This window comes from Aricia agestis, chromosome 2 (assembly GCF_905147365.1).
Source record: "Aricia agestis chromosome 2, ilAriAges1.1, whole genome shotgun sequence".
NCBI lineage: Eukaryota > Metazoa > Arthropoda > Insecta > Lepidoptera > Lycaenidae > Aricia > Aricia agestis.
In genome coordinates this window covers 13,783,742-13,797,979 of record NC_056407.1, presented here as the reverse complement: position 1 = coordinate 13,797,979, position 14,238 = coordinate 13,783,742, and the positions used below count along the sequence as shown (strand labels likewise).

The following is a 14,238-nucleotide window of genomic DNA, read 5'->3' as shown; positions in this document are numbered from 1 at the left end:
TGCAATAGCCTGCCCTCTTGCTGTCTTGCAACTGTCAACTTTTATGATAATAATTGGCTCCCGACTAAACTAGGAAATAGAGTACAGACCAAAGATGCTTTATCTGGAATATGGTGCTACTTACGTATTGAAGCAACTTTGACGCTCTCTATACTTTACTAAAATAATTGATGTTATAATAATATGTCTATTAAATAAACGAAGAGCTTCCACTTAGTACGAAAGACGTTTGAGGCGAGACAGTTTTAGATTAATACAGTTAGGTACAAGAAATCTCAAAAATTATTTTAGTAAAGTAGTATTTTAAACAATAAATTCAAAATATATTTTAGATGTTATTATGTCCATGGATTGTTGTTGGATATCCTATTTATTATAATAATACCGATAAAACGGACTTTTATTTCTGATTGTAAAAGTCCCTTTAAGTTCCTATCTATCAATGATTTTTTATATTTTTAGTTATTAACTTATAAGTTATAACTCAGAAAATCATTCTGACTTATAAAATCCAATTAACGTAAATCATTGTATCGTTACATCTTGTCGCATTTGATAGCGACACTAAAATATAAATACTTACATAATTTGTTGCAAAATTATCAAAAATAATTACATGAACTGGCTCGTATTTTGATGACTTATTCGATTTTATTGCACATTTTAAAGACGTTTTGAGATCCACCAAACATGTTGAAACTTCAGTCAACAAAAAATGCACAAAAGTAAGTCTGAATTGAAACAAGATATTTTCAGTAACAAATAATAAATATAATAATTTCAAATCATTGTATAGGTGAAACATACAAGATTGCATGAACAAAGAACCTATAACTCCTTAGCAACAAGGGTCAAAATAGCTTGAAGCCAGATAGCGGCGCCGCGCGCCCCCGCGTCTTCGTCCTTTATATACGTGCTCGCTACATACGACGCCCGGCCCGCCCTGCAAACAAGGTTGACTTGGGTAAGTTAAAAATAAGTATATTAAATTTTGCTACTGTATACCAAACTTTTGCAATCAAATATTATATTCAACGATTACTCTTGCTCCAGTCTCAATGTCAAGCTGTAAACTTTTAACCACTAAGGCTGCGTTTCCACTGAAGCGGAGCGGAGCTTAGCGGTGCCGAATTGACCAATCACCATGCTCGAAATCTTCGCTCTCATACCGCTGGAATAGCACGATTGGTCAATTCGGGCACCGCTAAGCTCCGCTCCGCTTCAGTGGAAACGCAGCCTAAGACTGGGTTGCACCAACTAACTTTAACTATAACTGTAACTTTAACTATAGCTTTAACTACAATGCAAAATGTCAAATCTTTGGTTAAAGTTAAAAATGAACGCCATCAAGACGCCGTATTTAACCATAACCGTAGAGCTCGACAAGGTTTTAAGTGCACGTGGCGAAAAAAGAAACTAACGCTGTCATCATCCAAAAACGCCATTTTTTTCTCCTTTACCAGCAGCGCCCCCGCTCACGTTCATTTATAACCTTGTTGGACCAGCTGTCATCTGTCAATTTCTCCGGGCAAAGTTAAGGTTAAAGTTAAAGTTAAATTTACCTTAACTATAACCATAACTTTAACTTTAACCACGCCTCTGATGCGCCTCTGTTGCACCAAAGGCGTGGTTAAAGTTAAAGTTATGGTTATAGTTAGGCTAATTAAACTTTAACCTTAATTTTGACTACAGAATTTGACAGAAGACGTTGCTGGTCCGACAAGGCTTTAAATGCACGTGGCGAAAAAAGGAACTAAAGCTGTCATCATACAAAAACGCCATTTTTGACAGTTCTCCTTTACCAGCAGCGCCCCCGCCCACGTTCATTTAAAGCCTTGTCGGACCAGCAACGTCTTCTGTCAAATTCTGTGGTCAAAGTTAAGGTTAAAGTTAAATTAGCCTTAACTATAACTTTGACCATAACTTTAACTTTAACCACACCTCTGGTGCAACCCACCCTAAGAATTACGTCAGTATTATACTACTCTGTGCTAAGGAAAAACCAAAACACAAGATGTCAAGAAGACACCATGAGTAGTCTGCATTTTCAAAAAGTTTACTTACGCCTTGCGGCAATTTGCCATAATATTATCTGATGTGTCTGATTTTTGAAAGCAGTGATTAGCTTGCTTTCGTCGTTTAGAAATCGTTTGTAATCTTGTAACTTGTGCGTATTGCGGACCCCCAGGGGTCCACGGACCAGAAGTTGAGAAACAATGTTTTAAACGATCAAAAATTATTGCGAAATATATACCTACCTAGCTGTCATTTTAGCAGTAGCTTTAGCCGCGTCCTCGACTGCGGTAGACACTTCACGCCCCAACACTTTCAAATCTGATGCTAAGTGTTTTTTAAACGCAACGGCCCCAGCATGTAATGTATCCAACTGAAAAGCGTTTCAAATTAAATAATCTGTATTTTCTTTAGACGTTGAGACTTGAGTTATCAGGTATACAGGGTGTAACGAAAATAAGTGATAATACTTTAGGGTGTGTACTTGTAGAGAGTTCACTGTGAAAGTAGCAGCGCTGAAAGATGAATTTTTTTTTTCACTTTTGTATGGGCAAGGGCCCAAGCGTCACGAGTTTCCCCACACATAATATGTGAAAAAAAATTTGTCTTTCAGCGCTGCTACTTTTACAGTGAAATCTCTACAAGGAACACGTACACACCCTAAAGTATTATTATTTATTTTTGTTGCACCCTGTATATCATAGTATATATCATATTATTACTGACGACTGACGAGTGACGATACGTACCATAGTTCTGTCTCCGGGTTCTGCTCCGCCATATTTGGTGATGGCAGCCATTGCACTTTCTAGAGCCGCAAGCCACGCATGTCTATCGTTAGTTTTGGCACTGAAATATTATGTCCTTATAACATCATTCTTACATCTCTTATCTTTGTGGAATGCTAATTTTATTAATATAACCAACAAAATATTTTTAAAACTTTCTCAGTGTTGCAACTTGCTTGCCTTTTCAAAGGGGATTTTCTCCTGTGTCGCCAGGATCGAAAGCATTATCCAACCTTTGATAACAGGGAGCCCGAAGGACTTACTAAAGCTGTCTTGTGGTTTATTTTCAAAAGATTACCTGATGATAGCTTGTGAAGCCGCATACAATCCCAAACTGTAAATGCCTCCCGAAGTTCCTCCCATGTTCATCTCAGCCATTTCTGATAGCTTCCACAAAATATCTGACAGATATTTTAGATCAGCACTCTCCAGATACGAAAGCACAGCTGAAATATTTTGGTTCATATATTACTCATTTTCATTGCTCCCTAGCCCAATTAGTCCATATAAAAATTTGGTAATAAACCGCACTAGGCACTAGCCACTAGGCGTCATTTTTGTGACGTGTCGCGTCCCAGAAATTGAACCATCTAATACGGCATCACCTTAAGGCGAGGATAAACCCCAATTTGTTATTCCGTGACTCCCGGTTTACCTAGTTCCAATATAATAACGAAGTATTAAAATAAAGATATAAAGCACAATATTTAAAATACCTTAAACCATAAACATTTTAAAAAAACGTAATACTTTGGCTTTAATTAATTTACAAACTCACCTCCGATAAAAATCTATTTCATCGAAATATAAGTATTAATCGGTCATCCAGGTACTATAAGTATTAACTAGGATAATTATACATTTTATTTTAATAAATTGTTAGTATTAAAATGTCCTTAACCGAACAATTTTATTTCTTAATGTTTATTTCCAAAGATATTTTAAAAAAAACATGAAAAATAGAGAAGATCCGCCCAAGTAACTACAGTTTTATGCTAAGCTAAAATGAATCTTATTGCGATGCGTATACGCTTGGTCTTTGGTTGTGTGCAAGGTTATCGTTTTGGATTGAGATTAATCCCTGAATTATATCTGAAACAAGAATAACCTCACCTTTTCCGAATTTCTTCAACGTTATTCCACAGTCGCCATCCCCACAACCGGAATCTAGTCTATTCAATAACTCTTCGCTCTCAATGAGCTTCTCTGAAGCCGCTTGTAAACTGTTGCGTAATATTTTCTGTTCTTTATCTGATAGTTCACAACCAAATATGTCCTGAAATGTCAAACTTCTCTTATTTGATACTCAAAGTTTATTATTTTTAGCCCTTGATACTTGATAAATGTTTAAAATTTTTTGCAGTGTTCCCTTAGACTTAAGGCTTAACAATTACCTTCTTTCCAACATTTTCAAGAAGAGATTCCTCATCTTCCTTAAGTGTTTCATCTCTTATGGACATAACGCCGCCTGTCCAACCAATGGCATCGGTCGGTGCGTCCAACAGTTGTAGCCACAAGTCTCCAAAATCTTTAGTCAAATGTAGCAGACATATTTGGAAGCCTTGCATTTCTAGCGATGTTTTTAAATGTCCTGAGTATATGCGTTCTGCTTTTATCTTCATGTTTTCTGAAATTAATTATATTTTTATATTTTCTGATTTCTCATTTATACCCCCAGGCCCCAACATGATTATTATTATACTTTTTTATGTTGTACCTAAATAGTCTTTGGTTTCAGATGCAATTATATTCATTTCCATTAGTGATGTTCCTCCCATGTTATTTATCATCACAGCTACTCTGTTACCCATCTGGAGCTTAAGATGATCAACTATCTGAAAAATGATATCATCACAGATGTAAATTCCTATTTGCCATCTTCAGTTTTTTTAATTAGGATCGTATTATGTACTTTTATGCTTTTATATTTGCTAGGCTATTATAAGTATTGTTGCTTTTTTAACAGCAATCTTGAAGTACACAAAACTTACTTTATTCAATATAAGCGTGACGATTTCTTTTGCGCTTCCCATCTTCAATTTCTCGATACCAGCTTCCCCATGAACTCCAGCACCAAGTTCGAATTCGTCATCTTTTATTTCGAATAGCGGCGGTTGCCCTAAGAATATTATGAAAGATGTATGAAGATTTTTGTGTGGAGCCTGGCCGACCTACTTTCCGCCATTGTGTTTTTCCGCGTTCAAGAATATTTTTTTTCAAAAATGGATCAATAATATCTTAAACTGGTAAAACTTTGGCAGCTCATATCTTCGAAATGTGACACCTTACGTGGTTTTGTCCAAGATTATTTTTTGTTTGTATTGATGTTAGCTATCCATTTTTGAAAAAAATGTTCGTGAACGCGAAAAAACACAATAGCGGTACGGTAGGTCGGCCAAAATCTTCGTACCCCTTTGTTTTTTGTAGCTTCAGTATCGTGTCAATATATATTTTATGAAGGACAAAAATTAGCTTACCAGGCAAGGAGCAAGCGCTCAAACACACACCAAGTGTTGCCATACTTTTGTTGATCACAGCGGCCATATCACGGATTGATTCCAAGCCGTATTCCTTTGCTGACATAGCGCCACACATCTGTAACATTGACATGCAATGCCTTCACGTTCCTGTTGTTTCTGATAGCCTATTACTAGAGTGATTCTACAAAAACGATTCCACGCGTAACTTTCGTGGGATTTTTTTATTTTAGAGTTATCTTTTAATAAATACAAATACCTGCAAGGCGCTGTAAAGATAATAAGTAAGATCTTTAAGACATGTAAATCGGTCCATAAACTTGTGGCGTCTCGGTCGCACCTATTAGTTTAATTTTAATTAGTATTAATGATCGTTATTTAAATCTGACAATTTTGTTTGTAATCTATGACACTATAATTGCTTACATTATATTTTAAGGCTGGAGAGGAAAAAAATATTAAAAAGACAGTTGGTTGACAAATTGTTGAAAATTATTATAAATGATTCACCTAGATGTAGATTTTGTGAACACGCATTTTTAAATATTATATTTTAATGAGCTTTGAAGATCTGGTAGTTTCATTCCTAGAAATATCTGCCTATCATTTCAACGATCTCCAAAGTGGTGACCCCGACGTCCCCGTACGTTCAAGTTGGATTTCCATTGTCGCGGCGGGGAACATTGTGTGCTGCGGCGTGCTACGAGGCCTACGACGCATTCCATAGGACGTTGGAGACGAGGACTACAGTCCCCACCGTCACGTTCCTGGTTCCTGCGCTGGTTGCCTTGAGGTTTTTTATCTCGGCCGTCATCTTCGCCGCTACCAAGTACAAATCTGTTTTCCTTTTAACGACCCGGCTGCCGTTCCACGACTAGATTTTCGCTGGATTTCGGGTGGAAAGCAACTTATATCGGCATACTCCTAGTTGAAATTCAACCATTCCGTTTTCCGGCATTGAAAGAAGACTCCATCAAGAGAAAATCTCCCTTGAGAAGCTTCGATTAAGCCATTCGCCATATTATATTGTCGAGAATCGGGACTTTTCCCTGACGATCACTTCGGTGGTGTGGCCCTACAGTTGTCTACTTCCGTTTTCACTTCATTCGTTTAAAGTGTTGGCTGTACTTACTAGTGACATAATATATTATTGTCATTCGTTTCCGAATCGATGTAGATTTTGTGAACACGCATTTTTAAATATTATATTTTAGTGCGCTTTGAAGATCTGGTAGTTTCATTCCTAGAAATATCTGCCTATCATTTCAACGATCTCCAAAAACTACTGAGATCATATAATAAGAAATTTCGGTCCCCACGAAAGTTGCGACAGACTCCACGAAAGTTACGATTGCATTTTCTAGGAACAAATTAATATGGATTTTCTGAATGAATCTTTTTTCCTTAAAAAATAAATAGATATATTAATAATAATAGATTGTCTTCTAATAACATCTTATGAAATTACCTTATGTATGAAAACTTCACCGCACATACTCCTTCCACCAGTTTTGTTGTGACTCGAAGCAACATCTTCGCCCACTATAAATCCTTCTACCTGAAATTAAAATGAACCTCGTTATTTATCTGATGATATGTTGAATATTGTTCGCCGTCATAGTTTTTCTTGTTGAAAATTAAATACCTTAATTCCATCAATTTTAGCCTTTTCTATAGCTTTTCCAAAATTCAGTCTGTCGCCAGTGTAGTTCCCTAGAAATACTAAAACTCCACCTGCAAAGGAAGAACATAGTTTTAGGCTCACTCTAATTATAATACTGTGAAATAAAACATCGGACATACGTTACCTGAATGTCTTTTAGCCAGCTGTGTGATAGCAAAGTGTATGTGCCCAGTGGGTGGTGAAGCAAACACACCACCAGCAACTGAACCACTTAACATACCGTTTCCGATCAAACCTGGAATATAAGACATTGAATATTGACACCTTATCCATGTTTGTTTTTATTGATTTTTCTCAAATATTGCTATTTCATCTCGTTTGAGTAGTATTAGTGATAGTTCTAAATTGCCTCGTTTAAGTAGTATTTCAAAAATCTAATTTCTATTACCTGCAGTGAATGGTTCATGACCGGAACCACCTCCACCTAAGATGGCCACTCTTTTTGAGACTGTGTTGTCCTTAAAAAGTAAACATGAAAACTCTACAATTATACTTAGTTTTTAATCAATTAAACTTAATTTTTAGGAATCGTCAAAGATGAAGGTACCTATCATGGTACTCTTCTTTGGTTGGTGTTGGTGGTTGGTTGGTTAGTTAAGGTCTTGGTATTTACTTACAGTTTTCATTGTCACCACCCTGTGTTTCGGATACAATTGCAGATTCGGATATAAAGCCACCACTCCTCGTAGATTGTCGTCTACGCATGTTTCAGGAGAATTTATTACTTTCTTCGTTATGGTTTTACTTGACGCCATATTTAAATCTGCAAATATAGCTTTTACTAAACCGCGAAATTTACATCGTTCTCGTACTGACAAAATCCCAATAAACAACCAAGTAAGAAAAACTTCCACTGATACATTCACACGGTGGACTTGACGTTAGTCTATCGGCATAAAGAATTTACAATGTTTAGGCATTGATTTGTGTTCTCTAATTATATATTTTTATACGCTTAAGAGGATACACCAAGGGTGAGAGAAGTTGAAAATAGGTACTTATTTGAAAATGTATTGCTGTCTCATCAATCTCAAGTCTCCCACCGCAGAGCGCGATAGAGACAACACGACAAAAGTTCTAATAAAAGAACAGAAAATCTTCGATTCGTTGTCCGCTGATTCCTTCTCCAAAACTTTACCGATATCAAGTACTTTTTTCATTAGGAATTAAAGCAAGGCTTGAGCTGTGTCCATATGTTTTATTTATTTTGTATATTCTAGCCAGTTTTGTTTTCTGGATGTTTGAACACAGAGGAAAATCTGGCCATTTTTTGGGTTTTTGGACGTTCTTATCTTTCTTAATAATAAAATTATGAAAAAAAAGGAAAACATGGGACATGCTAATAGTGGCCATAGATATTCAGGAAAAAAATCATAATTCTTACCGGCATTATCCAGGGAGGAAACAGGGGACAACGTTTGTATGGAAAAACGGCGGTGAGGACTCCTCTTAAGGCTTAAATATCAATAAGACACTTAGTACTTACTGCTAAACTGTAAAGCCACACAACTAGCTTCTTTGCCTAACTTATCGTTAGCTTTAATGGACACAATATGTAAACTCTCCCGTACGTAAATGATACTGTTTTGAGTTGATAGTGTGATTATACAAACTTATCGTGTTATGTAAGAAATTTAAATTTTATCTCGCCAAAGTTTATGACCCCTATACACTGATAATCCGATAAACAAGTCGTTGTTTCTTCTGATGGCAATGTTTATATCTTGGTTTGTTTGCTTTTGTTTACCAACAGCGTTTGAAGAATGTAGTCGACGTATCCCGTTAAATAGTATTTTCTTTTATTTTATATCTAAGTAACTTTAGATTTTGTTGTAAACTTACTTTAATTTGTAGTTGTTTTAAACCAGTGTAGTTAAATAATTTTAAAATTTGCATTGTATTTGTAGGACAATAATAATAGTTAACACTGCTCTGACGACCTATGTTATTGTAACCTTCATTATCATTTTGATAACTAGGTCAATGGCAAACACAATATTGATATACTTAAGTATTTATTATTTCTTTTATTAGCATTTCTTACCTACTGCCAAGTGCAGCTTTATACGTAGACTCTGAATTTCACTTTGTAAAAGTCTTAAGACTTTTATCATTTATCTCACCAAATATTCAGAAACATTTGTCACCTCTCACTTGCGCTCTTTTCGTAATAAATAATGTAAGGACGTTAAACCTTTAACAACATTACTGAAGTCTATATTATAAATGTAAAATATTCTCACTGTTTAATACCGTAGTCATTGTGTACTAAGAATTTACCTTAGTGCACAATAACTGCGGTATTAAACCACAGCAATAACACATGAATTAACTAAGTCTGAGCAGCTACAGAGAATATTGCGCTGTTATGTAATTGCTTCAAATGGATTTCAACTTTATCCCTTCTTGTTAACGCTCAAAATTTATTTTCTTTAAGGAAGGAAGGACTAAATTAGATGAGAATTCATCTACATCTGTAGCTACTGCATTATCATAGTAAGTTGGTCGTTAACGTATTGATAAAAGAGTTGATTTGAAATGCCTATACGACGCGAGTAAACTCTTCCGAATACCTATCTTGTAGTTATGAAAACGTTATTGACTCTCTGTTAGCAGTATACGTCTAATTGGTCAACGTCCTGTAATAAAAATTGATTCAAAATCATTTTAACAATATATACCTACATTAAAATTGTTTATACTTACGCATTTGCCAATAAAACACGTATAACTTTATAACAATAATATATTTATATACAATACATAATAATTATTTATATACATTGATATGAACTCACATAGCATGCATCTAGTAAGCGTCTACACGATCAGAAAACTATTAGTAACTCCTTGGAACTGCGTAAGCGTGCCTCCAAGAATACTTCTTGCAGCACCATTGTACACAATTCTGTGCGTCAGGTGTCTCCCTGTAGTTGTCAAAGGTATCTCCCATTCGAAAGTGACTTCGCTCGTACCAAGAACGGTTGATAGTCTTTGCCAGTGGAATCTGTAAATAAAAAACATAGCATCAGACCAAAGGTTATGTTTTTAGATATTGTTCTTGATAAAGTCCCTATGTTATTTGGATAGAGATACAATGCATTGATTACTACACTGCCTTGCAACAACCATGCAATTCATATATTTGCCAATAAAAAAGTATGTACTAAATAGATTGTTGTAACTGTTGTGAAGACCTACTTGGTTTCCCAATCAGCGTCTGTAGCAACCACGTTCCATTGTCCTAGCTCTAATCGCTCGACGTAAGCGTAACTTGATTCCTGGCGTAAATCGTTTCTTGGATTGGCGCCAACCTGAAAGTAATAACAAAAATATTAGAGAGCTATGAAAAATATCTTAATAAACATTTTGCTTTGCATGAGATTGCATGAGATGCACTTGATCCGGATTACAAATTCAAATTCAATACAAAACAACTTACAAATTTGACTGTAATTTTGTCCCCTGGTTGAGCAACTGTAGGCGGTTGTTGAGTGACGTCTCCGAAATGACTTCCTATGGGAGCGGAGTCCAAAATAACTGGCAGAATTAGGGAGATGGTACGATTTCTGTTGTCCTCCGGTTCTGGACCAGGTTGGACATCACCGCCCTATAAAGAAATACACATTAGAAAAAAAATCATAAAGGCAAAGCGAAGTTTATTGGAGAATATTACTCACCTCGATAGCTAACTTAGTAAATTGATGGAACTTGTTCAAATAGATATCCAGTGTGTGTGGTCCATAAAGAGTTGAAGCAGCTTCATAACGTTGTACCTAAAATTAAAGCATAAAAAGATGCAACACAATATTTATCGATCGAGGTATTTAACACCACTCGTGTTTAAAGATAAAATGCAAGTAGATTTTTTTTAAAACAACTTACCTGGTACTCCTCGCTTGTAGCTACGTAGTGTGTATATTCATTAGTAAGACCAGAAACAGCTACTTTGGCCTCAAAACCGTGTTCCGTCATGACAGATCCAACAACATCCTTTATGCGTCTTCCAGTCATAGTTGTTGGTTCTCCAGGAACGCCCGCGATCACAAAGTCTGCCAGCCAAATCAAGGAAACTGATACTATGTGTGGGTGCCAGGGTAGAGGGAAGTTAGCCTAAGAATTTAAACAAAATATTGTCAGAAAAGAAGTACGACAAACTGTAATAACACGATCAACAGTTTGATCAAACGCTATTGTGTATGATATGATAATTAATTACCCTTCCTGTGCCTAAAAGGATAGGCTTTGGTGCATGACAATCGCTGTCTTCTTCAGTCGGTTTTGCGACAATTCCAGCAACAAGATCCAGAAGTGGATTGTTTGTTAATGTCCCCTAAAATAAATAAAAAATCAGTAACGAGCAGTACATAGAACTTAAATATGTAAAGGACCATAAAATATTTACCTGAGTGATGTTAAGAGTATTTGCACCGTCAATAGTTCCAGATGCAAAACTGTATCCCAAACCTGGGTAACACCCGCGAACAGGATTATCCTAAAAAAACATATTTCCGAAATCTTAACATAATATCCTTTTTTACGTATTTATCCAAAATTTAATTTTTAATAATATAGTACCTACCGTATCAAAACGCCTCTCAATCGGATCATATCTTGGCACCACTTGTTCCGACATTTGGATAAACTGGTGTATAACTGCTATTTCACCTCGCAACTCCTCCCCGGGACTATTAAGAACTTCCTAAAAGTATACAACATCAGAATATCCTACTATAATAATAATAATAATAATATCTATGGACGCTTCACACCACGTCAGTCTGGCCCCGTAGTAAGTACCTGAAGGACTTGTGTTACGGATACCAGACAACGGAAATATATTTAATAATTTTATACTATGCATATGTTTAAGATTTTTATTATATGTTGTACTATGTTATTAAATATTTCCTTTTAAACTTTTTCGGTACTACTTACCATAGCTCCTTCAAACACAGCCTCTCCGATGATCTTAGTACTTTCAAACATGTCATTTCCTGGGCCCAAGGAGTAGCAGCGCTCTCCCCGTTCACACAAGAGGAACTGATTGTCACACTCATTTCCGCTGAACTCGCAGCGAGCACCTCGTAAATTTGGAGATACATCTCCGAGATTTGCTGAGAAGAAACCAGCCACGATATCCGGCTAAAAAGTTGGGATATTGTCAGGGATTACTTTTTCAGAAGAAAACTTCCTAAAAAATTAGGTACTTACGGCTAACTGTTCTAGTTTGATAATAACTTGTCCTAGTTTCATCTAAAACAAAAAAAAATTGTCACCTTCCCAACTAAACTATTTGGGTTCAACACAGATTCCATTTTCAAGGCGGCGTATCCCAAATTGTCTGACGAAATTAGAGTGTTTGTCATGTTCATACTGGTTGTATGTACTGCAAACCAGTTCATCACACCGTGAAGGGATCCGTCAGACTTGACTATACGAACTTGAGTAAGATCATTGTCAACGTTAGTATCGTATCTGTAACAAATTAGTTCTTAAGTTAAAATTTCAAAAGTTATAGGTATGAGATTTTCCATCTCAAAAATAAACATTAGCATTACCTATCTCTTTCTTCTTGTGGATTGTATTCATAAGAGTAAGGAGATCGGTTAATGTGTGCGTTCCATACACGAGTTTTTCCAAAGAATAATCGAGCTGGTACCATATTCTCATGAGCTCTAATAATACTCTGCAATTGAAAATATATTTTAAAACAGTCATTATTTATTCTACTATTATAATAACTATCATTAGTTTCAAATTTTCTTACCCTTGTGATACCATCAACGTAGGCATCATAAGTTTCTCTAGAAAAGCCGAGTATGGTAACATCGAGTATAAAGTCTACGAGGTATCCTCCCGGGGTGCTGTGGGTATGGGTACCCATAAGGATTACATTTCTCAAGTTGTAGATATCTCCATATAACTCTTGCAGATTTTTCACGACCTGCATAAAATAATGACTGTTATGATCCAATTTCTTTAAGTTATGTTACTTTTACTTTGGATAAGCTCTCTATAATTTTCCCACCTGTCTTCTTACTGCAATTCCGATAGATTGAACTTCTGCTGTTACAATGACTACTCTCTTATCTCCCTTCTTAAAGATAAAAGCTCTGGAGAACTGCCTTAAGTGAATACCACTACCAGATTGTCCCAACTCTGCGTAGCCCATCTAAAATATTGAACATTCAAAATTAGCGCTAATACTATAGAGTTTAAAAGAAATTTTAGCAACCACAATTTTAATGCGTTCGGTGACTAAGTTAATTCCTTGTAGTTCGTATTTCAAATATACATTTGCTTATATTAAGTGCAATTGTCCTTCCTTATCTTTCAGTGTTAATGTATTAGTGCAATAACACGCTTCTTAAAGATTGCTAGTCAATCAAAAAATATTTTATGTGCATTTTCAATTTCATCAATGTTAATATTTTATCATCCTAGTATTCTCTTATTTCTTGTACAATACGTACAAAAGTGATCTCCACGCATGGTCCCGTCATGTCCGCAATACCAACACCGACATCATACAACAAGTCTGGGTCTCGATTCGGTGAGGCTGTAGATGAAGTCACTGAATTATTTATATCGCCGCCATCGCTCTCGTAGTTCACTAGCAACACTATAGTCGTTACCATACCCCCTGTCACTCCCAGCACTAGCAGGGCTATCACTATTTTTCCTGTTAGTGGAATCATTGTTGCTTCTAGAAGGAAAATGTCAGCATTTATTTTTAGTATGGCAATTTTATTTATTGACTGATATTTGTACGCCAAGGGAATGGGAAGCCTTTTATTATTATATAGTCTTAAAGGTTCTTTAAAAATTATCCGTTACTTAAATCACTTGAATCTACTTGCTAGGAGAAAAAAAATACTAAAATAGATAATTGAAACAAAAACAATTTGAATACCTACTTACTGAGAAATATTACTTTTAAAATTAATTATCCGCACATTTTAAAAGGATAACAACTAAAATCGAAATGACAGTTCAAGGGTCGATAAAAATAATTAGCGATTAAATACTAATCTCCTTCTATCTACCAGTTTTGATAACGCTGAGATTATTTTGTTTATTACTTACTAGCGACCATGTATAATAGCATGCTTGCTAATTAGTAATTAATTATATAGATACTGTTAGGACAATGCGATTGCAAACTTTAATCTTCTGCTATCACATGAACATGAAAAGTCCTTATAAATATTAAACAGCTAAAGAAAATATTGTAACTTTACGATAGCTGTTAGGAAACTATGACGTTCAATGA

At 35.7% G+C, this 14,238-nt stretch overlaps 2 protein-coding genes across 4 annotated transcripts; both read right to left on the bottom strand.

Moving 5' to 3' along the window:
- Positions 1-749: 749 nt before the first annotated feature.
- LOC121739938 (triokinase/FMN cyclase-like) lies at positions 750-9,203 on the bottom strand. Of its 3 annotated transcripts, none has more exons than XM_042132565.1 (15): positions 9,007-9,203; positions 7,580-7,725; positions 7,351-7,420; positions 7,087-7,197; positions 6,924-7,012; positions 6,747-6,836; positions 5,279-5,396; positions 4,793-4,920; positions 4,519-4,636; positions 4,196-4,428; positions 3,915-4,077; positions 3,100-3,247; positions 2,763-2,862; positions 2,259-2,386; positions 750-943 (listed from the first exon to the last, which is right to left on the bottom strand). In XM_042132565.1, the coding sequence occupies exons 1-15, from the start codon at positions 9,074-9,076 to the stop codon at positions 829-831; spliced, it is 1,827 nt and encodes a 608-aa protein (XP_041988499.1). In that variant the 5' UTR covers positions 9,077-9,203; the 3' UTR covers positions 750-828. The 3 variants fall into 3 exon arrangements, with proteins under 3 accessions (XP_041988499.1, XP_041988500.1, XP_041988501.1); XM_042132566.1 differs by lacking the exon at positions 9,007-9,203 and adding an exon at positions 8,449-8,745; XM_042132567.1 differs by lacking the exons at positions 7,580-7,725; positions 9,007-9,203 and adding an exon at positions 8,449-8,744.
- Positions 9,204-9,758: 555 nt separating this feature from the next.
- Positions 9,759-13,663, bottom strand: LOC121737086 (neutral ceramidase-like). The gene is made up of 14 exons (XM_042128636.1): positions 13,439-13,663; positions 12,994-13,137; positions 12,733-12,909; positions 12,524-12,651; positions 12,242-12,440; positions 11,901-12,107; positions 11,545-11,664; positions 11,368-11,457; positions 11,182-11,295; positions 10,848-11,075; positions 10,643-10,738; positions 10,405-10,572; positions 10,164-10,276; positions 9,759-9,969 (listed from the first exon to the last, which is right to left on the bottom strand). Exons 1-14 carry the CDS (start codon positions 13,661-13,663, stop codon positions 9,783-9,785), a joined length of 2,196 nt encoding a protein of 731 aa, XP_041984570.1. The 3' UTR covers positions 9,759-9,782.
- Between the last annotated feature and the right edge of the window lie 575 nt (positions 13,664-14,238).